The sequence below is a fragment of the Lampris incognitus genome, chromosome 2 (assembly GCF_029633865.1).
Source record: "Lampris incognitus isolate fLamInc1 chromosome 2, fLamInc1.hap2, whole genome shotgun sequence".
NCBI lineage: Eukaryota > Metazoa > Chordata > Actinopteri > Lampriformes > Lampridae > Lampris > Lampris incognitus.
Window position 1 is genome coordinate 124,683,338 of NC_079212.1, and position 23,504 is coordinate 124,706,841.

The 23,504-nt window shown below is 41.8% G+C and overlaps 1 protein-coding gene and 1 long non-coding RNA gene across 3 annotated transcripts in view; one reads left to right on the top strand and one right to left on the bottom strand.

Annotated features, from left to right (window-relative positions):
* Positions 1–859: 859 nt before the first annotated feature.
* The window catches only part of LOC130108356 (guanine nucleotide-binding protein G(s) subunit alpha-like), a 41,257-nt gene continuing 18,612 nt past the window's right edge, over positions 860–23,504 (bottom strand). For both annotated transcript variants that reach the window (XM_056275264.1, XM_056275263.1), the window contains 7 exons: positions 8,870–8,924; positions 7,335–7,408; positions 6,069–6,127; positions 5,671–5,791; positions 4,337–4,467; positions 4,118–4,185; positions 860–3,738 (listed from right to left, as the gene is read on the bottom strand). In XM_056275264.1, the coding sequence (XP_056131239.1) occupies positions 3,592–3,738; positions 4,118–4,185; positions 4,337–4,467; positions 5,671–5,791; positions 6,069–6,127; positions 7,335–7,408; positions 8,870–8,924 (655 nt within the window). In that variant the 3' untranslated portion in view covers positions 860–3,591. The remainder of the gene's footprint in view (positions 3,739–4,117; positions 4,186–4,336; positions 4,468–5,670; positions 5,792–6,068; positions 6,128–7,334; positions 7,409–8,869; positions 8,925–23,504) is intronic.
* On the top strand, positions 14,917–18,362 carry LOC130108357 (uncharacterized). The gene is made up of 3 exons (XR_008809876.1): positions 14,917–14,945; positions 15,108–15,187; positions 18,322–18,362. It is a non-coding gene; the product is annotated as an uncharacterized LOC130108357 (long non-coding RNA).

Sequence of the window (23,504 nt, forward strand, 5' to 3'; positions counted from 1 at the left end):
TTGGCATTAGGGAAAACATGAGAAAGGTCTACGTCTGTGTAAACTCTTCTTTCATATCATTACTGTTGTAGATTTTGGAAAAAGAGATCAAAAAAGAAACAGAGGGGTTTAGAACAATCTAGTAAGGGGGGCATAAAATCTACATGAACATGTACTTTTTAATGTAAATACAGTATGCAACGAGTATTGGGCTTTTTTTCTGTGATGCCATATGTAGCTGTGTATCTCCATGGGTGCTGCTAGAAAATAAAGTCCCCCTGATATGATGTGATGTGATTCTGGCACCCCTACCTTGGCACATACCTAATGCAAACTATCACAACGTGTCTAGTGGGTCCCTTATTGTTTGGGACCAAATGGAAGCTCCCTCTTTTTCCTTCTGTAATAGTGCTCGTGTAGATATCAAGTCCTTGTAATCTCAGGTGTGGTCTGACTTACAGTGCTACAACCTTACCTATGACTCAGACTGTAATGAATAAGGACGTTTGGAGGACCTGGTTGGTTTGTGATGCCACACCACATGTCTGACAAACCTAACCATGACCTTGTTCCTCTTCAGAACAAGGTCATGATACGGGCAAAACACTGATGCAACAGAGATGGAGAACATGGCCTGCAACAGGAATGCAAATTCATTACCGGGGCAAAAATTAACGCTGACACAATTGCAAGTTGTATGAAACGAGGGCATCATGAAAAATAATTGTGGCCCTTCTTGTTGCCTCGGTGGATTCCGGTGTAACGCTGAGTCACATTGTTAAACTGAGCAAGACGCTGGATGTGGACCAGACTGTCAGGTGAAGATCCCTGCTCTGCCCGGAGCAAAAATAGGAATGAACCAAACAATAATCATGTTTTTTTCTTGTTTTGTTTTTTTTTAAGCAAAAAGAATTTGGTTTATGTAGAAACAAGCAATGTTTTGCAATTGGATATTTTGCTCTCCTTCAAAAGAGTTAAAGATAAAAAAGGAAAGAATTTAAAATATTTATACCCTTCCTTTCGCATCTTCTACCACTCCCCAAAACTGTTGGCAGATGTTACTGACAGAAAAGCAAGGAAAACTGGGGATGGCTCACAAGAGAGATAGATATAAGTGTACAGTACATATATATATATCCATCCATTATCCAAACCGCTTATCCTGCTGTCAGGGTCGCGGGGATGCTGGAGCCTATCCCAGCAGTCATTGGGTGGCAGGCAGGGAGACACCCTGGACAGGCCGCTAGGCCATCACAGGGCTATATATATATATATATATATATATATATATATATATGTGTGTGTGTGTGTGTGTGTGTGTGTGTGTGTGTGTGTGCATGTATATATATATATATATATATATATAATGTATGTGTGTATATATAATGTATGTGTGTATATATATAATATATATATAATGTATGTGTGTGTATATATTATGTATGTGTGTATATACATATATACACACACATACATACATACATACATACATGTATATATATACATATACACACATACATACATATATATAATATAAAATCTGAAATATATATATATATATATATATATATATATTAAATTGTGTTAGGGCTCAATATCTTTCACTACACAGCATTAATTAAGGTGGTGTGTCTGATTATCTTCTTTCTTTTTCAAATTCTGTTATATAAACCAGAAGAGAGTTAAAGCAAAACAAATGAATCAACAGACAAACAAATGTGGGGAAAATGGAAACTAAGCAACATACGTCAGCCTCCGCCCAAGAGCCCCAGTGCCCCATTTGCCCTAGCCCCCTTACTGAGGGCGAGTAAGCACGGACGAGGCGGGAGAGCGAGAGAGAGACAGAGACCAGCTTAGCTGTACTGCGCAGTGAAACATAACTTACATATTTAGCTCATTTTTACACGTACAGTCGTGATCAAGGCACAGGGATCTTCTACAAGTTATTTTTTCTTCTTCTTCTCCTTCTTCTTCAATAAAGTTGTACAAAATAATACATTTTACAGTCTGTACAATAATAGTAAGTCCAGCAGGAAAATAAAGTCAGGACATATTTAAAGCGGGGTGGTGGTGGGGGGCAAGGCTGTGTGGAGAGAAATACAAGTGTAAGGGAGTGATATATATATATATATATATATATATGTGTGTGTGTGTGTGTGTGTGTGTGTGTGTGTGTTGGATCCAGACTTGGTAGGTCAGTCGCATCGTCACCTCTTTCCTCACCCATTAACATTAGCCGGTTTTTTTCCCCCGTTTTGTCTTACCTCATCAAATAAGGCCCTCTACATTAGTCTCCATATGTTCAATAGCTCATGTCCAGGCCATATAGCAGGTGGGAGGTGTGTGTGTGTGTGTGTGTGTGTACATGGGGTGGGGGATGGGAGGGGCAGGAACAAGGTCAAATGGCGCACAAAGGCAGATCGCACACACAGTGTACACCGACACAACATGGGGAAAACTAATGAAATAATTAAAAAAACGTAAAAGTTGAATTGTGTTATTACAGGAATATATAATATTTATATTTATATATTTATATATATATACATATTTATATACACACATATATAAATATCTATATATATAGCTTGGATTTTTTGCACTGCATGTAATTCACTGGTATGCACGAATTGATGCACTGTATGTTTTTTTTTCTTTTTAGTTTTTCTTTTCTCTCATTTTTGCCCTTTCTCCTGATTGATCTCTGGAAGAGCGCAGGTCATGTGATGGTCTTGTGTTCAGGTCACGCTCACTTCCACATGCAGCTGTTAGTCAGTCTGTCCACCCCCGGGCCAGAAAGGGCTCACAACCCTTCTTGTGTATCGGTTACATTCCTCCATCCCTTCCAATGCGTCCATCGTTTATCCACTTTACCTTTGGGTCGGTCTTCTACACAGAGCGAATCATTCCTCCCTCTCTCAGAATTAGCAAACTAGCCAGAAGTAAGTTGCACAATGCGTAATTTCATTTAGCCTCCGAGAACTGCTAATAAAAAATAAAATAAAATAAAAATAAAAACAAAGGTCTCGATTTTTAAAAAAGAGTATGGGTGTGTGTGCGTGTTTGTGGTGTGAGACAAATGGAAAGTTTTGAATGTTTGAATGGTACTGCAATTGTGTCTGTGCCTTCGTGTGTGTGTGTGTGTGTGTGTGTTTGCGTATTTTCATACTCGTGTGTCTGAGAGAGCGAAAGAGAGTTCAAAGGAGACATAGCCTGTACGGTAACAAATACTGCAATCTTGACCACTCTTCCCCAGGTCAAAGTACAGCTGAGTGCCGCGGTCCCGGTTAACAGTTGGTGTAGCTGTTGTATCCTCAACTGTGTTTCCTGTTGTTGTTTTTTTTTTTATTGTCATAAAGTCTTTCCATCAGTCGCACTGTTCTGTTTATAGGCTTCAGCTGAAACCGTGTCACCGGGAGAAGTAGGAATTTTAACAGCGCGGAGGGGAGGGAGGGTGCTCGCTCGGTCAGGGGAGGGTTGTTAAAAACAGGGTGAGGAAGACAGAGGTTAACTGGTTTGTTAGGAAGGGGGCGGGGTGTGGATAGGTAAGTGTCTCGACACGTGGTCTGACACATCTCCGCCGTGGGGGGCAGTCTCTCCTCCCGCTTCCCATCACAAGAGCTCGTACTGCCGTAGGTGCATCCTCTGGATGATGTCTCGACAATCGTTGAAGACGCGCCGGATGTTTTCCGTGTCAACTGCACAGGTGAAGTGGGGGTAACAGTAGTGTCGTCCATCTCCGCTGGCTGTGCTGATCCTCTGGAGTGAATACACCGGAAAACACAAGGTAGATTAGGTCATTAGTTCCTTTACATTTTAAGGTAGCCATTTGATTTGGGGTTTATACCCTTTTAAAAACGGCAATTTTTTCTATATTTTTTTCTTAAAGAGTGTAATTCTTTTGCATCCCTGAAGCAGGGGTCGATAAATGTCACTGATAGAAACAAAACAAAGTAAATGTACATACAAGATACATGCAAGAAACAGCAATTCATGAACAACACCTCGGCTGTCTAAATTCACCTGTCAACCTAACAGGAATTAAAGTAACATAAATTAACTTAATCAAATAATAATCTATGAGTACAGTTCTTCATTTGCTATTAAAGTGGTTAAAAAAGAAGAAGAGTGCACTTACCAGAAACTCATCTCGTATGAAGTACTTTGCCCGTGTGACCCGGGGATCTTCCCCTGGTTCTGGTATTGCTGTTGGTGAAGAAGAGATCAGGTCAGGTCAAATCTGTTTAGGAGTCGGCCATTTTACAGTCCAGAATGCCACCCCCCCCCCCAATCACAGAGATGTGGGCATACATCTAATGTACAATGTTTGTATGCAAACTGTTCGTTGTTCTCTTACCATCATCAGGTGTAGTGTAACGTGCAAACTCAGGGAAATACTCCTCAATTTTAGATTTCCCTGCCAAAACTTTCTCTGCAAGCAGGTCCTGTTTATTCAGGAAGAGGATCACCGAAATTGTCCGTAGCCACCTGTGGAAATAATCAAAATTAAATTCAGCTGTCTTGATCTTTGCATTGCAGAGTTACATTCTGGTTGCTGGAGAATCTTTACATGTGTTTTTTTTTCTTTTCTTTTTTTTGGATCCCCCCCCCCTTTTCTCCCCAATTGTACCCGGTCAATTACCCCACTTTTCCAAGCTGTCCTGGTCTCTGCTATACCCCCTCTGCCAATCTGGGTAGGGTTGCAGACTGCCACATGCCTCCTCCGATACATGTGGAGTCACCAGCCACTTCTTTTCACCTGACAGTGAGGAGTTTCACCAGGGGGACACAGTGCATGGGAGGATCACGCTATCCCCCCCCCCGAACAGGCGCCCTGACTAACCAGAGGAGGCGCTAGTGCAGCGACCAGGACACATACCCACATCCGGCTTTCCATCTGCAGACACAGCCAATTGTGTTAGTAGGGATGCCCGACCAAGCCAGAGGCAACACGGGGATTTGAACCGGTGATCCCAGTGTTGGTAGGCAATGGAATAGACCGCTACATTACCCGGACGCCCCTTTACATGTCTTAAGGGGGCAATACATTTTAATGAGATTGGGTCAAACGACAATCTTTTTTCTTTTTTGAGTAATCAGCTGTATTTGTGGGACTAGTGTGCTTGTCATGTGGGTGAATGCACACAGGTACAGAAAATCCACATTCCTGCTGTGCAACAGTGGGGGTAAACGGTCGAGGTGACACACATCAATGGAAAAAAAACAAAAACAAAGTCAAAGCTCAGAAATAAAGAATGATTTTTAAAGTAGAAGGTAGAGCAATACTCACTTCATTTTAATTGCTTACGTTTGTTATTGAGGAATTTCTGATTTCCAAAACTGTGACGACCTGATTGATGTTAAACTCGATTATATCCATTTGAAAACAGGAAAATAATTTGCAAATTTTGAAGGGATGATTCCAACATCAAAAACAAAGAAAAGTACATGCTCAAAATTGGCAAAACGAGGAAGGAAAACAAATTCAGAGAGAATAAATAAAAAAGAAAGACAAAATGGAGCGAAAACTAAAAAAAAAAGGGCGAACTGATTTTTTCTTTTTATTTTACAAAGTATGTCAGTATTTTGTGGACCCTTACATAACACACCACCACACAATCCTCTCTGAAAACAGTCGATAACCTTTCCAGGCTCACTTGAGCCTGATGGATTTCAGCCATGACAACTGACCTGTTGTTCCAGATGTTCTTAAAGAGATTGAGTGCTTCCTGCAGCCTGTTGGTTTGATTGTCTTCTCTGATCACCATGTTGTAGCTGCTGCTGGCCACCACAAAGATGATAGCTGTCACATCTAGATGACACACACACACACACACACACACACACACACACACACACACACACACACACACACACACACACAAAACACAAGATTTATTTTTTCAAAAATAGAAAATAAATAATCATATCCACAAACCCAACTCAGTGCAATATAAATGTAAATAAACACAATTATTTGATACAACTATATGTAATATACATTATCAATGGAATCTACTGGAACTGATGATTATCTAAAGCAACAATTCACCATTACTACAAAGCAGTTTGGACCTGAAATGTCCTACCATTGAAACACTGGATCCACTTTCGACGCTCATCCCTCTGACCTCCAACATCGAACATACTGCGAGAGGGGAAGGATAAAGTTAGTATGACGAAGGAGCCAGAGTAAGCTTTGATGGTTACCAGTAGGGCTGTGCGATATGACGATATACTAAATCGTGTGACGATAGAGAACGTCTATTGTTTCATATTAAGCGCTATCGTTTATTTCAGTGTGTCGCAAAATCACAATCTTTACGGCAGTATTTTTTGTCATTTGGTTTACCCCTTCCACTCTTTGCACAGCACGGACGCAGGCAGGAAATTTGCATGAAGGCAATACAAACAAACAAGGAGGACAGTGAACGTAATGCAGAACAGGGTAATTCCGAACAGAAGGACTCCGACCAGCCAGGACAAAATGAGGAGCTTGTACCTAAAATAGGGGCTATTTCTGTCATATGGATATGGTTTAGATATGAAAAGTCTGACACGGACCAGTCCCCACAACAGACTCAAACACCACTAGCCTCTTTTACCACCTACGCAAGAATCATGTCAATTTGCCCAAAGGTTCTCAATAAAAGGAGAAAAATAATTAAATATGAGCAAGTACCTTTTTTTGTCAAGTATATAATTCAAAATATAATAAGAAATAGGCCTTTCAATGTGGTCATTTTACATAAACTATTTATTCACTGAATTTACAGAAAATGTGCTATATCGTGATATGTATCATTATCATAATATGAATGACCTATGTCGTGATATGAAATGTTGGTCATATCGCACAGCTCTACTTACCAGTATTCCCTACCATTCTTCCCATTAACAGACTTCACTGATTCACCTCCAGAATGAGTTTGGTATGACTGAGGCACTGAGGCACAAGACGGCGTGTGCATTTCAAAGATAATCATTACCTGTCATTTTTTATTTAGTGGCTTTAAAAATAAAAGCATTGTTAAAATGTAAAATGTAAAAATGTTAACAAAAGATTTATACTGCATGCAATCCTATTTCTTGAATATGTCATAATTTGTTACACTTTTTCACCACAAATCATTTTGTAAGAGTAGGTGACAGTTATTCTAAATTGTGGATTTCCCATTTTGCACCAAACCCCTTTAATTACTCCAGCATAAGCAGTGCCATTTATTCTGCATGTCCAGAAACTGGATGTGAAAGCTCCACTTCTGCTTTTACTTGGAACAGTATTTTTGTTTTGTCCAGCCCACATCAACCTCTAAATCTGAGGGAAAAAAAATCCATAATACATGACAACTCACTGGAAATTGACTTTATCTATTTGAAATCTCGTCTCGAAGATCCCAGATGTCAGAACTCGACATCTCAACAGGTCCTGAAAGACAGGGTGGGAAAAACAGTAGGGATGTTGTCGTATAGTAAAATGAAATTAGAACCGGGAACAGAGGAGATTGAAGATAGAGGAAAGGAAACAATGTAAGAAAGAGATATGTAAAAAGAGTGGGGGAAAAAAACAGGAAGACAGAAATAGCTTTGAAGAAGAGGGGAAGGGCATTTGGGGGAGGAGGAGAAACGGGGATGGAAAACACAGGAGGTAAGAGAGTTAAACAAATGACAAAGAAAGAGAGACAAATTGTGACATGACAGACAGTTGGGAGGAGGTGAGAATGATGGGTAAGAAGTGGGAGAAGGAGATACAACATGCTGTCACTGCCCAATTGTACTGAGCTGTCCCAATAGCATCTCATTACATGTAAAGAAACACATCTTTGACTCTATTTTATATCTATGTCATCCTATAGTAATGCTGAGCCAACCATTGACGGAAACGTACATTTTTACATTGCAGTTGCATTTTAATACTTGGTTGCCCCATTGAGCCAAGGTCCACTTCCAGTGCACTGTAATGATAACGTAAGGGTGATTTCCAGTCCATAACTGGCCAATCAGGCAGTGACGGCTGTCATTTTTGTCAACAGTGATTCACATCAAACACAGGGGAAAAAAAGATAGGAAAGAAACTGGGCACAATCTGGTGGCCCAGCATGATGGGGCAGTAATGTAAATGAATGAAGCAGCTCATAAAGATTTTATTTTCAAATTATTTGCTCGTAAAGTAATTATTTACGATAAAGAGTACTTACTAGTAAAAAAAAAGTTAATATGTGGCAACGCAGAGAGGTTATTGTAGTATATAATTGCTTTAAAATGCCCTGTTTATTGTACAATAAAAGTTGAGGTATTCATTAAACTTCTGAATCAGGGCAAACATGACTACATTTAATTAAAGAAGCAACATGTAGGCAGTTCGACCTTATTAGCATGAAGTGCTAGGATATAAAGCCGTGTGTGTGTGTGTGTGTGTGTGTGTGTGTGTGTGTGTGTGTGTGTGTGTGTGTGTGTGTGTGTGTGTGTGTGTGTGTGTGTGTGTGTGTGTGTGTGTGTGTGTGTGCATGTACATGTTTAGCTATCCTTGTGCGGACCAAATGTCCACACAAGTATAGCAAAACCTGACAGCATGTACCTTGTGCGGACCTTTCAGAGGTCCGCACAAGGAAAAGGGTCTAGTTTAGGGTTAGGAGTTGGTTTTAGGGTTACGGTTAGAATTAGGGTTAGTTAAGGTTAGGGTAAGGGTTAGGGTTAGGCATGTAGTTTGCGTGGGTAAGGTTAGGGTTAAGGGCTAGGAAATGAATGTAGCCAATGAGGGGTCCGCACAAGGATAGTGAAACACGACTGTGTGTGTGTGTGTGTGTGTGTGTGTGTGTGTGTGTGTGTGTGTGTGTGTGTGTGTGTGTGTGTGTGTGTGTGTGTGTGTGTCTGTGTGTGAAAACCTCACCTGATCAGTGGGTGTGTAGTCATTTTGCTTTACAACATCAATCCTGTCTAAGAAGCTGCAAAAAGAGCAGGAAAATAGGTTAGAATGTCCACAGTAAATTAAAAAAAACATATAATAAATGCAGCACATATCGGTGGTATGTTAGTTAGCACTGTGGTGTCTTTGTTTCCTGGAAGTTTCCTATTGCATGTTGTGCTCCTTTTTTTTTGTTCTAAATACAACATCTCTGGTTACTTACTTAGAGAGCCACAATCACACACACGCACGCACACACACACACAAACACACACACACATGTACAACACATCCAGCACCAGCACCAGCACCAGCACCAGTATAACGCAAAAGATGGTGGGAGTTAGTTCCCTGAACAGCCACCAGAGAGCATGTAATTTAATTCACAGCGAGATCAGACGAAGAGAGTCTGAGTCACCAGCAGCCGTTTGCTCTGTCAGACTGGGGGAGCCTAGTCAATGGAGCTGCTGTAGTAGTACTTACACAAGAGGTGTGTGTGTGTGTGTGTGTGTGTGTGTGTGTGTGTGTGTGTGTGTGTGTGTGTGTGTGTGTGTGTGTGTGTGTGCTAATACTTGCATGCGTCTGTGTGTGCGTGGACGCCGCTGCATGCCTTGCCTGCGCGGGTGATGGAATTGTGATGTGTGTGGGTGAATATGCAAGCCTACGATGCGTTCAGATTTGCAGAGTGCCTACGTAGTCTAGCAGCATGCAAACACAGTGCCAGTGATCAGCCTACATTACTTGTATGATTAATGGTGTAAGAATCTCCCTTATGCTTTCGAATCAACTGAAAGAGGGCGTCTCACTCTAAACCCTTGTTGCCTACACAACGAGGTACGATGCAAAATGGGACACAGGCTTATTCTGTTCAGTCAACACATGACAAATGAGCCAAAAGTTTCACATGAGCATGGGACAGAGCAAGCAAAATTGTGTCCCATACACATAAGAAAAAAAAAAATTTAATAGCGCCTTCAATTGACCATATGGGAAAGTTCCATTCAGATGGAGAGTAACACCGACTGACAACTGGGAAAAGAAACCCTTCATGGAATGACTTTGCGAGAGGCCAGTTGTCCTTCCCTGTGAGTTGGGACAGGCACACTATGTGGTACATGTGAACGTGAGCATGGGGACATCACTCTGGCCCTGACCAGCACACACACACACACACACACACACACACACACACACACACACACACACACACACACACACACACACACACACACACACACACACACACACACACACACACACACACAGAGGGAAAGTTTACACGTGTTTATACATCCCAGCTGTCTTTACCATTCCTTCAGATACCAGAAGGCCACACAGTATAAAAAAACATCAGGACTGGCTCCGCTCTGACATTGGAGAGAATGTGCTAAACACAGGCCTCGGGGGGCAGGCCTCTGCCTCCACTCCGAGGGGAACGGGGTGATTATCTGTTAGCTGTAACCATTGTCAAGGTCCCCCAACTCCCCTTTCCACCTCCTCTATCCAGCATTAGCGCCGCAGGTTTTCCCAAAACAATTCCTGCTTTGGGTGGAGTAACATTACTCCAGCGGTGCACAAATCAAGCACACGTCTACTTCCTCTACAATGGCTACCTCTGTGTGCATGCTAGCGAGGCAGGAAACCTGTCAGTGACTAGTTACATTTTACGAAATGTTCGCAACCCCCCCACCACTTTTGTTGTTTTATCAGTGAACTAGATCCTTACGAGAAAAGAGGATTCGCAAATGGTTGGCTACCTATCAAAGGAGCAGGAAGAGCAGGACAAACTAACCAGCCAGAGCTAAAACAAAAAAAACAAATAAAACAACCTGCATCTGGCTAGTGGCTACCATTAATTTCCAGCCTGTTTCCTTGCCTGCCTTGTGTCTGTCCATCCTGACCAATCGACTGCCTGTCTTTCCTTTACAATTGGAGTGGCGAGGTTAGCGGCTGCCTCTCAGTTCAGAGGTATGCGACCCCCTTTGAGATAACTAGGAATGTGGCAGACAGGGGTGAAATGTGACAGGAGGACTGCAGGTAACACACTAAGAGGAACAGGAGGCTGGGCCAGCAGACAGACAGACAGATGGATGGATGGACATACAGGAAGTTAGCAGAAAAAGGGAGAGAGGCCTTGGTAAAAAAAAAAACTGAAAGGGAGAGAAATGAGGTTAAAGAGATCGTGGAACAGAGAGACACATGTGTACGTGCGTGCACACATATACACATACATGCAGGGATACACACCCGAAGGCGGCGAACCGGCCAACTGGGCTGGTAACACCGCCTCCCTCCGGGGGCTGAGTGGCTGTTCTGTTCCCTCCGGTGTGCCAACAAACCCGGGGCCCCTCCGACTAGAAAACTCTTTGCTCCAAGCAGCATTACGGCTGTCATTTAACACATCTCTACAACTCACAGACCCTGCAAACATGTAAAAATATCCTTCATAAAATTACCACACTGCGCTGGCCATCGTTTAAAAAAAAATAAAACGATAAATAATGTGAGAGCACGAAATGGAAAAAAAAAAGTAAAAAGCAATATACACTGAGGATAACCGAGGTAATATGGCTGCCGCTGGCGGTCACTGTCAGCTACTACAGCCACACAAGTGTTTATCTTCAGCTCGGGTCTGGAGCGCAGACGGACCCAGTACAAACATGCTGCTCAATTTTTAGCCGTTCTCCCTATTAATAGGAGAGGTGCCAATAATAACCCTGCCTAGTAAGTTGAACTGAATAACAGCGGCTGCCCCAGTAACAGAGAGGTCTAGGCTGTTCTGTTGAACCTACCAGGGTTATTCTGGGGTGGCAGACTGGCTGACTTAAGACCCTGAAAACACAGACGGGACACTTGTCTGGTGGTCAGAAATAGACCAATATTTACAAAAGGTGATAAAATGGTCATTCTTATTTTAAAACGGTTGATACTTGCTGTATTTTGGGAGACCATTTAAACAATGAATTGAAAAAAAGAAAGAAATGAGTGCAAACACACTGATACATACACACACACACACACACACACACAAACTGACAAACATAAAGCATACAGAAACATGCGTGCAACTCAACAAACTTAATTCTACGATTTGTTTGACATGAAATTATCTGTTGCCTAAATCCTGTCAAATTTCAATATCAAGTAAATTCACGTAGTCCACTGAGGCCTGCTGTAAATTCCTATAAATATACTCATGAATTCAAACAAATCTTTGACGCGTTTCACCTGTTTTCAATCCAAGACAATTTCCCCAAATACAAGACTAACCTAAAACGACTTCAACAAGTTCTTCTCCACGTTTCCATTACTGTGGTGCTCTGGAAATACATCCACCACTCCCATAAACAGCAGCATGTCCCTACTGTAAATGCCTTCATGCACGCGGGGGGAAAAAATAAGAATCAAAGCAAGATAATTCCACAATGAAACACTGGCCTAAACTCCAGCAACACCGCGGCTTTGAATATCTTGCAAGCTAATCGGGAAACCTTCTCCTACTTTCTTTCTTTTTTTTCCCCCTTCTGCGGGGAGCATTCCACTTCTCTCAATGATTCAACCGAGATCTATAATAGTGGAAGGACATAAGAGGCTGCGGTGTCAGGGTCCGCGTGTTGGCCCAACAAAGCTGAAAACACTCTCGTAATACATTTATCCATTTAAAGTGGCAGTATTAGGACAAAGGATTACCTAGATTATGAGATAGTATACATCTTACTGCAACCCTCACCCTCCGGCAAACGGGATTAGACTGTTCTGAGTGGCTTCACACGCAGCACGGATTCAGCGGCCAAAGCCCTGCCATAAGCCTTTACAGCTGAATTCAGAAATCATGAGGAATCATTAACCATGTTATTTAGATGTAAACCGCATTCAGTGTTCAGGAATAAGCCGCTCTGGCAAAACGTTTTGAGGCGAAATGCCAAAATCAATATTAATTATCAATTTCCTTTTAAGCCTCGATAAATGTTAAACGCTTTTTTTTTTCAGAATTGTGCTCCTCTGTATTTCTTTAGGTCTTTTAAGAATAGCCAAATAATCTATTAAGGGAATTCCTCATTTATAAATTCATCACTTATTTTAGTTTTTTTTGTGATTTGATAAGGGATTTTCATTTAAATGTTTTGCTCAAAAAATTTTATAGGATTCAAATTGCTTCAATATGAAATGTATGTTGAAGTGTCGGACCTGTTTTTTATACTGCAGACATTGTAAAAGAAGGAAAATTGGTGTAAATTAGTGTTGCAAAATTAGTTTGAAATGTTTTTTTTCAACAGGTAAATAACTTGAACAGCACAGGCTATTTCTTATTTCCATCAGACTCTCTCTCTTTCTCGAGGTCATGTATGAACTAACATACACGCACACACGCACACACACACACACACACGAAGTGAGTTGGCCGACAGGATTACGGCCTAAATTAATGTCTGTGAGCTTTACAAATAGTCCTTAAACATTCCAAAGCAGTTTTGTCAACCGGGTTTTCAGCTTTTCCCAAAAAGTTTAACAGGCAATTTATTTTACATCTTACATGAGCTGTGTGTAGTCCTTCCAAAAGGCACACAGTAATCATCTAGAAAGTCCAAGTCATGTGTAAAGAATATGAGCCTAATATTTCTGTCAAACTCTGAAACAAGTAAAATTGAACTGGTAATTCAGCAATATAGAGAAAAAAACAGAAGAATAAATTTTCATCTGTTTTATAAACACAGCTGAACAACTGATACAAAAAAAACCCCACGAGGACCAAAAGAAAAGGAGCCCAAGATTGTTGAACATGATAAATCAATGTATGGGTCATTAGCTAAATGAAAATTAGGCCGTCTTCAACACAGAAAGAGTTGGGGGAAAGAAAACAGTCACAATAATTGCCTTTATTACCGAACATGAGTGAGAAACATTTTGAAATAATGAGCAGCTTTTACAAAACCATATGAAATTTCATGACATACAACTTGAACTCACCACTAAGAATTCAAACTAAATTATACCACCGCAAGTTCAGTTTATTTCAGTTTCATTTATCAACACAGAAACACTTCCATTTTAGTGCTCTGAAAGATACCAACTGCGACGCTTTGCAAAAAAACATCAAAAGAAAAAAGAAAAATAACCTCTCTTGTGAAAGGGAATTAACATATACCATACATAAACATGTGTGTGTGTGTGTGTGTGTGTGTGTGTGTGTGTATATATATATATATATATAAAGAAGTTCGACAGGCTCACAACTTTCTTTGTATGTCAGCGTTTCACCAAACCAACCCTTCACCAGCCGATCCTTAATCAAACACACGCATGCACACACAACACATCCAGAGAGAGCGAGACACACACACACACACACACACACACACACACACACATAGAACTACAGAGACAGGGAGACGCAGAGACAGAGAGAGACAGAGCGAGAGACACTCAGAGAGGCACACGGAGAGAGACAGAGACAGAAAGAGAGCGAGAGACAAAGAGCGAGAATTGAAATTGAGAGCGAGAGAGAGAGAGAGAGAGAGAGAGAGAGAGAGAGAGAGAGAGAGAGAGAGAGAGAGAGAGAGAGCGCTGTGTCTGACATTACAGCGCTGCTCCAAAAATAGCTCCCTGGCGCCCTGGCCTCCAGCTTGGTTGTCATGGTGACTGAACCACAGGCGCTATAAATAGACAATCAGCTCCAAATCTTGTGTGACTGGAGTGGGGCCAGAGAGAGGGAGAGACAGAGAGAAAAGAAAGAAAGAAGCAAGCAAGCAGACGACGGTGGCAAAGAGGGAGAGAGAACCAACGAGAGAAGAAGAGAGAGAAAGACAGAGGGAGAAAAGAAAAAGAAGTGTAGGAAATGGAATAGGTCAGGGAGAGGGAGGAAACTAAAGAACTCAAAAGAAAGAAAGCAGTAAAGCAAGGCTGGACGGAGGTGGAAACAGCACAAATAACTGCCGAATGCGCAGCATTCTAAAAATTGCAATCTAGTGAGACTGCAGAAGCCCACAGCAAACTTTCAGATACACCCACCGAAGTTTCTTAAATTGCTAAAATGTATCTCTCATGCTGCACATCGATGCAGGTAATATTGTTAGGTGCAAACACCTGCATATTCACAGTCAAGCAAGTCAAACAATATTAAGTTAAAACCAAGTATTTCCTCTACACTTTACCAAAAACTGTTTCTCTTTATCCCCCATTTCTTTCCCATTCCCTTGCCCCTCCTCTCCTCGTGATGAGTCAGAGACTCAAACCCAGCCATTTTCTGCCGCTGCAGAAACACCACTACAAATATGAGTGAGGTGGAGGAGAGAGTGTGTGAGGGTAAGCACGAAAAAAGAGACACAACAGTTAGAGGAATAAAAGCAACAGTAAGAAAGAGAGGGCAACAGAGATGCAGAGAGAGACAGCAAAGGGGAGAAGAAAGAATCAGAGGAACTCCAGCACATGACAGCATATTATCGCCTGGAGAACACTTACAAAAAATGAACAGATGATAAAAAGGTATCATCTGTCCATATCTTGGTGACACACAGAAAACATACACAGGCGTACATGGGGATGGATGGCACATTGTCGCTCGCCCTCCTCCTCACACAAATTCAATTCAAGGGTGCTTTGCTGGTATGTAATACAGCGGTACTTGTTAGAAACAAAATCAACACATACATATTCAAATGACAGAAACAATACTAGCAGTACTTCCTTCTCTCTCTCGTGCTCTCTCTCTCTGTTCTCTTACACACACGAGTGCGCGCGTGCACACGCACACGCACACGCACGCGCACGCACGCACACACACACACACACACACACACACACACACACACACACACACACACACACACACACACAAATTTCCATTTCCATTTCCTTGCCACAGCTGGTTAGGGAGAGCTCAGGCAAACAACTTCACTGTGATATTTCCCTTTCAGAACCGACAGGGCCACTTTTGAAATTTGGGATAAAACTTTGGAGAACACTGGTTATGGCACGGGCCGACAGATTAAAATCAGAGAAATTCCAGTAGCCTGTTTCAAAGGTTTTCAAAACCTGGGTTGGAGCCCAGAGCTGGGTCATGGGAAAATTAAAAGGATGGCCCCCAAAAATGAAAAAAATCTGGAGAAAAATGGTATTCAAGGTTAAGCCATGCTATGTTGCCAAAGAACTTCCAAATTCCTCCAAGGCATCCTTGGCTGTATGAAACATCCTAAAACGGGAAGTTAGTATTCTAAAAACAATAATACAAGTGACAGAAAGATGGCACACTAAATAACTCTGGTTAAAAGTTCAAAATAGCCTTCCAGTAGGAAGGGCAGTACTAGAGATACCTTTAGGCAGAGGACAGTGTATGTGCTCCTAGAAACAAAACTAAAATTACCCCACAAAATGCACATATGAAATACCCAGAAGCAACACTTCTCTTCTTTGCCACTACATTGCAGTGAAGTAGCTGTTATAAGTAATGTTATGTGTAACAATGGGGGTAGTAATGCTAAATTAAAGCAAGTCAAAGGCTGCACAAAACATGCAACTCTTTAAATCTTATCTATGTATATTACACAGGTTGTGCAGAGGCTTTAAGGATCCTATATTTTCCCAGTTTCCACCAATCTAACTAATCCCAGTGGTCAATAAATTAACTAAATTTTCAAAACAAAAGCTGAACGGGAATCCATTGTACATATCAAACAATCATTGCTATCTTATTTGATAAAATGTCAGTAAATTACAGAGTTGTTTCCTGAAGACCAGCCACAGTTTACTCAACAGACCACGACATAGGCGTCGTTAGCCTTATTATGTAACAGCAAGTTTATTTTTGACTGTTTTTAACATATTTAAAATTTTTATCCTATGGAGTTTGCATGTTCTCCCCATGTCTGCATGGGATTCCTCTGGGTGCTCTGGTTTCCTCCCACCATCAAAAAGACTTTCGGCAGGCAGGAGTATTAACTCATGTTAGGGTTAATACTCCTGCCTGTGCCCCTGACCAAGGCAATGGAAAGAATAACTGGAGTTGGTCCCTGGGCACTGCAGCTGCCCACTGCTCCTATACAATAGGATGGTTTAAGTGCAGAGAAGACATTTCGTTGTAGCCTGTACACTGACAAAAATAAAGTGGCTTCTTCTTTCTTCTTCTTTACTTGTCATGCTGCAAATCACTTCTCACTCTTGGCCACACTAATCGTTCTGAAGATAGACATGATATGATGGACCATATTAGGGTTCTCAAGAAAATCTGATCTGGGGCAGGTTTATATACCTTAATAAGTCAATAATTATTGGCTGATTTCTCAACAGCCCATGTGACCAATTCAGACTGGCTTGTTTAGTTTGGTTATTTGTTCATGGTACCAGTACAGACTTCATTATTTTCCAGCACATTAATAGTATTTCATATTGCTAAATCATTGCCAAGACTGAGAAAACCCAGTTTTCTAAACTTTGGGACTTTCTTGAATTGGATGCAGCTAAAGCAATTTACAAAATCACTCAGTGAAGTCCTTTTGTGGGTGTGGAGGAGTTGGGGTCTTGAGGAAACCTTCACAGATTGGGGGTCTTTAACTGTCCGCTCATACGGAGCTTTGGCCCCATGTCTTATAATCACAAGATGACGCCAAACAGTATGGCTGCCGTTTTGCCAGCTCTTCACCTATTTCTTAGATTCTGCTATTTTCTACTGTTCCTCTCGATCAAGTTTTAAGTTACCATGGTTCAACAATAAGGATTGGTCGATTGCCCGGGGCAAGTAAAATGAAACATTGGGCTAGTAAATCTAGCTACTCACTTGCCCAGCATGTGGCGGGGGGGATAAATAAATAAATAAAAATGTTTAAACCCTTTTTTACGATCATCGTCATATCATAAATTATTTCCTTGTTCTCTGGCACAGTACAGCCCCTCCCCTTTCACACATCTGAGAATATTGGCAAGCGGCCATTGACCAATCAACACTTGAGTAGGCTAGTAATGTGATATGTGGCTGTCCGACTTGTCACGCACGAGAAAATGGCGGTGGATGAAGACAAAATTTATGAACTGAAGCACAAGGGCGTATTTCAGTAATCCTGGAAACAGGAGTTTAGTTGGGTAGCATTAGAGGATGTGGGCGAAACTCCTATGTTTTGCACAGTATGCCGAACGGGGTCATTTTTCAAAAGCACATCAAATTTCCAAAAAACATCGCTAGAGTACCGTAACGAGCCAACAGCATCTGGCTTGCAAGGCAGCATGAAATCGCCTAGATCTCGAGCTATCGTTGCAATAAATAGTAACATAGTTACCACAATATACGCAGAACAGCCACCCTGGCAGACTCCTACCTCAGTCAGTATGCATGTGTGGAGGTATTTATGTAAGTGTAAGTATGTAAAGGTGTGCATATGTGGGGTCATGAATGTGTGTTTGTATATATCTGCCTTACGAATGTTATTTTTCTCATCTCTCATCTTCAGCCGCTTTTCCGGGGTCGGGTCACGGTGGCAGCAAGCTACATAGGGCACTCCAGACGTCCCTCTCTCCCAGCAACGCCCTCCAGCTTCTCCTGGGGGATCCCAAGGCGTTCCCAGGCCAGATTGGACATGTAGTCCCTCCAGCATGTTCTGGGTCTACCCCGGGGTCTCCTCCCACTTGGCCGTGCCTGGTAAACCTCCAAAGGAAGACACCCAGGGGACATCCTAATCAGATGTCCGAACCATCTCAACTGGCTCCTTTCGATGCGAAGGAGCAGCGGCTCTACTCCAAGCTCCCTCCGGATGTCCGAGCTCCTCACCCTGTTCTTTTTTTGGTCTGTAAATATTTGTTTCAGATCATTTCTATCCTCTTTTTAATTTCATATTCATTTTTATAAATTGTTAGTTTCTAGTATATTTTACTACAAGATAGAGAGACAGCAAATTAAAATTTTCATTCCAGTTTCTTATCGCCAGTTACCAATTAAGTATTCTACTGGACTTGTGCATGTCATTTAGCAATTCTCAACTCAGGAACTAACCAGCAAATAACCCAAATACATTGACTGATCTATACATATCTATTTTGGCCTGTTTTAGCTAATTGTACATCCAAATAAAGAATAAAAAACATAGATTATGTTACTAAACTGTGGACTAGGTCATTTCCATCTTGTGCTAATCATAGTCCGCCGTTATTAACGGTACATAATTTCCTATGTAAGCAAGTAGGCTAACGCATATAACTGTTACCAGCAGCCTAAAAGAAAAAGTAGTTGTTAGCGAACTGGTTATGAAATTACCTTCACCGATCGTTTGAAAATTACTCAACTAGTTTAAGCGCATATGATATTTTCATAATTAGCCTGCTCGCGTGCTGGCTCACTACCACTGTAGGTAAACCACATATTTTTTAATAACTGAAGCTAAATATTAAAACTCTGGGACAACAGTATTGCAATAAACTTACACGAAATACAGCAAAAAATGTCACGAAAGGTCACAACCCCCGGCGCCGTTCTTGGTAGTTCTACCGATTGTGATTGGTCAAATCGTGGGAGGCGCAATCAAACTATCGGTTTCACAAATCTTGGTAGTGGTGAAGCATCTGATTGGTCAAATTTTGGTAGAATGTTTCGTAGGGATAATCAACGCGATTGGCTCTCTCTTGATGGACTTGCTCGACCGACAAGCCGCGGACAGCAGGCGATTTCCTTGGCCCAGAGGGCTGCCAACAACCCCTCCTCTGGGGCCTTGCCGGTGCTTGTAAAAAACATTAACGCTGAGGCAAATCAGGTAATCATATTTTAAAAAACGTACAGCTGTTCATTGCGTACTCCAGTGCGATTGCTCTTCAACAGAAGAATGGGACTGACCTGGGCACGCAGCATCACACCGGCATGGCTTGTCGAAGGCAAGTATCTATCTAATGTTACACTATTTGTCATTCTGTCAGTCAAACCTTGCACTCGCAGTTCATTTTCTATGGGTTTAGCATTTTGTGTTTTCCAGAAAAACGTTTGTTAATGATCAAACTGATTATTTTACAACCGGTGTTATGAATAGCTTATCATTCGGCCACATCACAACCATGAAAAGGTAATGGGCACTTAACAACACCATATATATGTGGTACTCTAATAAATTATCAAAACAGAAAAAGTTGATTTTGTATTTTGTCCATAGAAAATGAATTGTGAGTGTAAGGTTTATGAAGAGTGTGTGTGTGTGTGTGTGTGGGGGGGGGGGGGCTTAGGTCTTGTCAACTTCTGTCCTATTCTATAAATGTTGTATGGCTATGATTTAAAAACAAAGGTGGCTTGATGAATTTTGATTAAATGTTGTGAGTGCCAGACTGGGAATTCTATTAGGATTCATGAAAGCAATCCATTTGCCTCTCTTAAGGTTTGCTATGGTCATATTTGACGAGCTTTGGGAACCATTCTTGGAAGACCTAAGAGCTGCCAAGTTCCTCAGTGTCCTGGCAGACTCTGCCACTGATGTGAGCATCCGTGACCTTGAGGGAGTTTATGTCGGGATCCTGAAAGATGGGGAGCCAAAGAATGTGTTCTTGGCAATAGAGGAATTCCACCATGCCACTGCTGTCGGACACTGTGCAGCTGTTAATGCTGGTAAGTTAAGTTTTAAACTCATTTGAAGAAACATTTGTTGATTAAATTTTGTTATGTTTCATAAATAGATGTTTGATGGTAGTTAGAATTTGACATAATTAACTTGTCACTCTATAAACAGTATTTCATAAAGTTGGCCTCCCAGAGTGGAAGCAGAAGTTAGCCAGCTTGGGATCCAATGGAGCCTCAGTGATGGTCGGGAGACGTGGGGGGGGTCTCTACTTCGGGAAGAAGTCCCCCACCTCATTAACATCCAGTGCTTTGCCTATGGACTAGAACTGGCAGCCATGGGTGCCATAAACAGGGATGACAGAATGAAAAAAGTGCTACTGCATGAATTAATTTGAAATAACCCAGTAATGTTTTATTGCCTATACTAATTTAACCTTCTCTTCATACAGGTGACTGAGCTCCTCAAAGGCCTCTACAAACAGTACCACTATTCGCCCAAAGCCTGGAGAGAGCTCAAAGCGCTAAGTGGGGTCCTCCAGCATAACATCTGGAGGCCAACCAATCTGAGGGGAACAAGCTGGCTCCCGCACATGGAGAGAGCTCTTTAGACCCTCATGAAGGGCTATGCTGTGATGTTGACACTTATGGAGAACACCATTGAAACCAAGCAAGTCATTGTTGTGGCAAAGAGTCACCTATTTTTCAAATTGCATTTGCATTACTGAGTTGTATTCTCATTATTGAACAACTGTGATGTGTGTGCTTTTTCCAGTTCTACCAGTACAAACATGATCGGGAGCGCCAAGCAGTGTGTCCAGATCTTGAAGGACTACAACCACCTCCTGTTTATGGTCCTGGTACAGGATATCCTAAAAGTTTTGAGCTGGTCAGTTTTTTTCATGTTTTTTTCCTCTGTATTGTTTTGAGTGATTAGTATAGTGTAGTGTTAGTATTAGTGACATTGTTATTCTTTGCAGTCTAAGTCTGAAGCTTCAGTAGGACAATGTTACACTCCCCAAGGCCTTTGAGACTGCACTGCTCATGCTCACAAGCATGCACTCAGCAGCTGGAGAGAACGTTGAAGGCTTTCTTCAGGACTCCGCAGAGGGCCAGTTCCATGCAGTGCAGCACCAGAGCTTTAGCCAGGAAAGCAGGGATAGATTTGACAGGTAGCAAACGGAAAAAGGGAAAATAAGAGCATTTGTTGAAAATAGTTCAATTAGCCGGTTGTTCATAAAAGGGCTCACTCAATCGTGTTCACTGCGTGACGTTTTAATTGCACATTGTCCCTGCCTTTAAAACAAACTATTTCAAATTAAATTTTATGTTGATAGATTGAAGAGCCAACTCCTTGATGCAGTCATCAAAAGCATGAGGAGCCGTTTCAAAGACCTGCAGGGTGACAAGATTCTTTAGACAGTTGCGAGTTTGTTGGACCCAAGGGAGTGGCCCACAGAGGAGGCAGACCTGGCCAGTTATGAAGCAGACCATTTCCGTGTCATCACGGACCACGTTGCTGACATACTGGATAGGGTGGGCTGTGACAGGGGTCAGGCAAGGCACAAGGAGTGGCCATGTGCAAAAGTGGTGATCTAAGCACTGTTCCAAGTCCAACAAAGCAAGACATGGGCAGACTTTTTAACAGACCCTGATAGGCTGCAACGCTTCCCCAACCTGCTGATAGTGGTTGAGCTGATCCTCGTGCTCCCACTATCCACCGCTGCTTGTGAATGTGGCTTCAGTGACATGAAGTGCATTAAAACAGATTGGCATAGCAACCTTTCAGCTGAAATATTGTGGAAACTGCTATACATTAGCATTGAGGGGCGTTTTGTACAAAGATGACCGTCAGTAGGGCAGCGAGCACGTCGTAATTAAGATTTGTATTTGTATGGTTTCATTAGGTTTTTAGATGCGAAGCATCTTGCTATAGCCTGTTCTTTCACTCACTCACTCATTCACACATGGTTAAACTCACTCGCTCAATCACTCACAGTTAATGAGTCCATCTCTGGGGAGAAGGACGGATGGATGGGCAGGGGGATAGGTCATACCAATTTTGATATGCAAGAATGTTGGTTGCTACGCATCTATGACACACTGTGTCCTTGTTATGTTTCCTTTACTTAAATAAGATTAAACATGAAAATTAACTATAGTCTTTGTTGTTATTAGATAACCGCTAATAAATAAAACAATTTGTATAGGGGCAAGTAAAAATGGACTTCGGGCAAGTAAATTTCTGATCCACTTGCAAAACATTAACGTTGAACCCTGGTTACAAGCATTTACTATGAAAAGTGTAAACGCATTTTCATATACAACAAATAAACCTGAAACATATGTTTGCTAAGTTCTATATATCTTGATTTTTCTGTCGTTTGCTATGAAACACCCTGCAACAAACCTGTTGGTTATGCACACTTTGAAAATACATTTTACTTGACTTAACTTGTTTCTTTTGGAAACAGAAAGAGATATGCACATCTCTTTTGAGGGTGCTCGAAATGACAGTCCCAGGAAACTGAAATGACTCAGCCAGATTCACGGTTGCACTCTTTAATTTCTAAAGAATAGCTGTGCTTAGCTCAGAACAATGGACATGAAAAATGACTTCCGTTAGAATAACTTGCATCCAAGTTTTTGTTCGACCTCTAGTGTCATCTGCAAAACTGTATAAGTAATGTGGCAGAGGGGTCAGGCCTAATGGGAGTGCAGTCTTAAGGTATACACTGAACAAAAAATGGGGGAAGAAAACACAGCCCTGGAGTGCACCTGTGCTCCTAGCCAAGTCAGGTGCCTTCATATTCTATATCCTTCTTATTAGACACTAATGGTCCAAAAGGCAGAAATCCAGAGAAAAACCCTGTGTTAAAATGTAGTTTTTGGGTTCCCCCCCCTTTTTCTCCCCCAATTGTACTTGGCCAATCACCCTGCTCTCTGAGCTGTCCCGGTCACTGCTCCCCCTCTGCCAATCCAGGAAGGGCTGCAGACTACCACATGCTTCCTCCGATACATGTGGGGTCGCCAGCCGCTTCCTTTTCACCTGACAGTGAGGAGTTTCACCAGGGGGATGTAACGTGGGAAGATCACACTATTCCC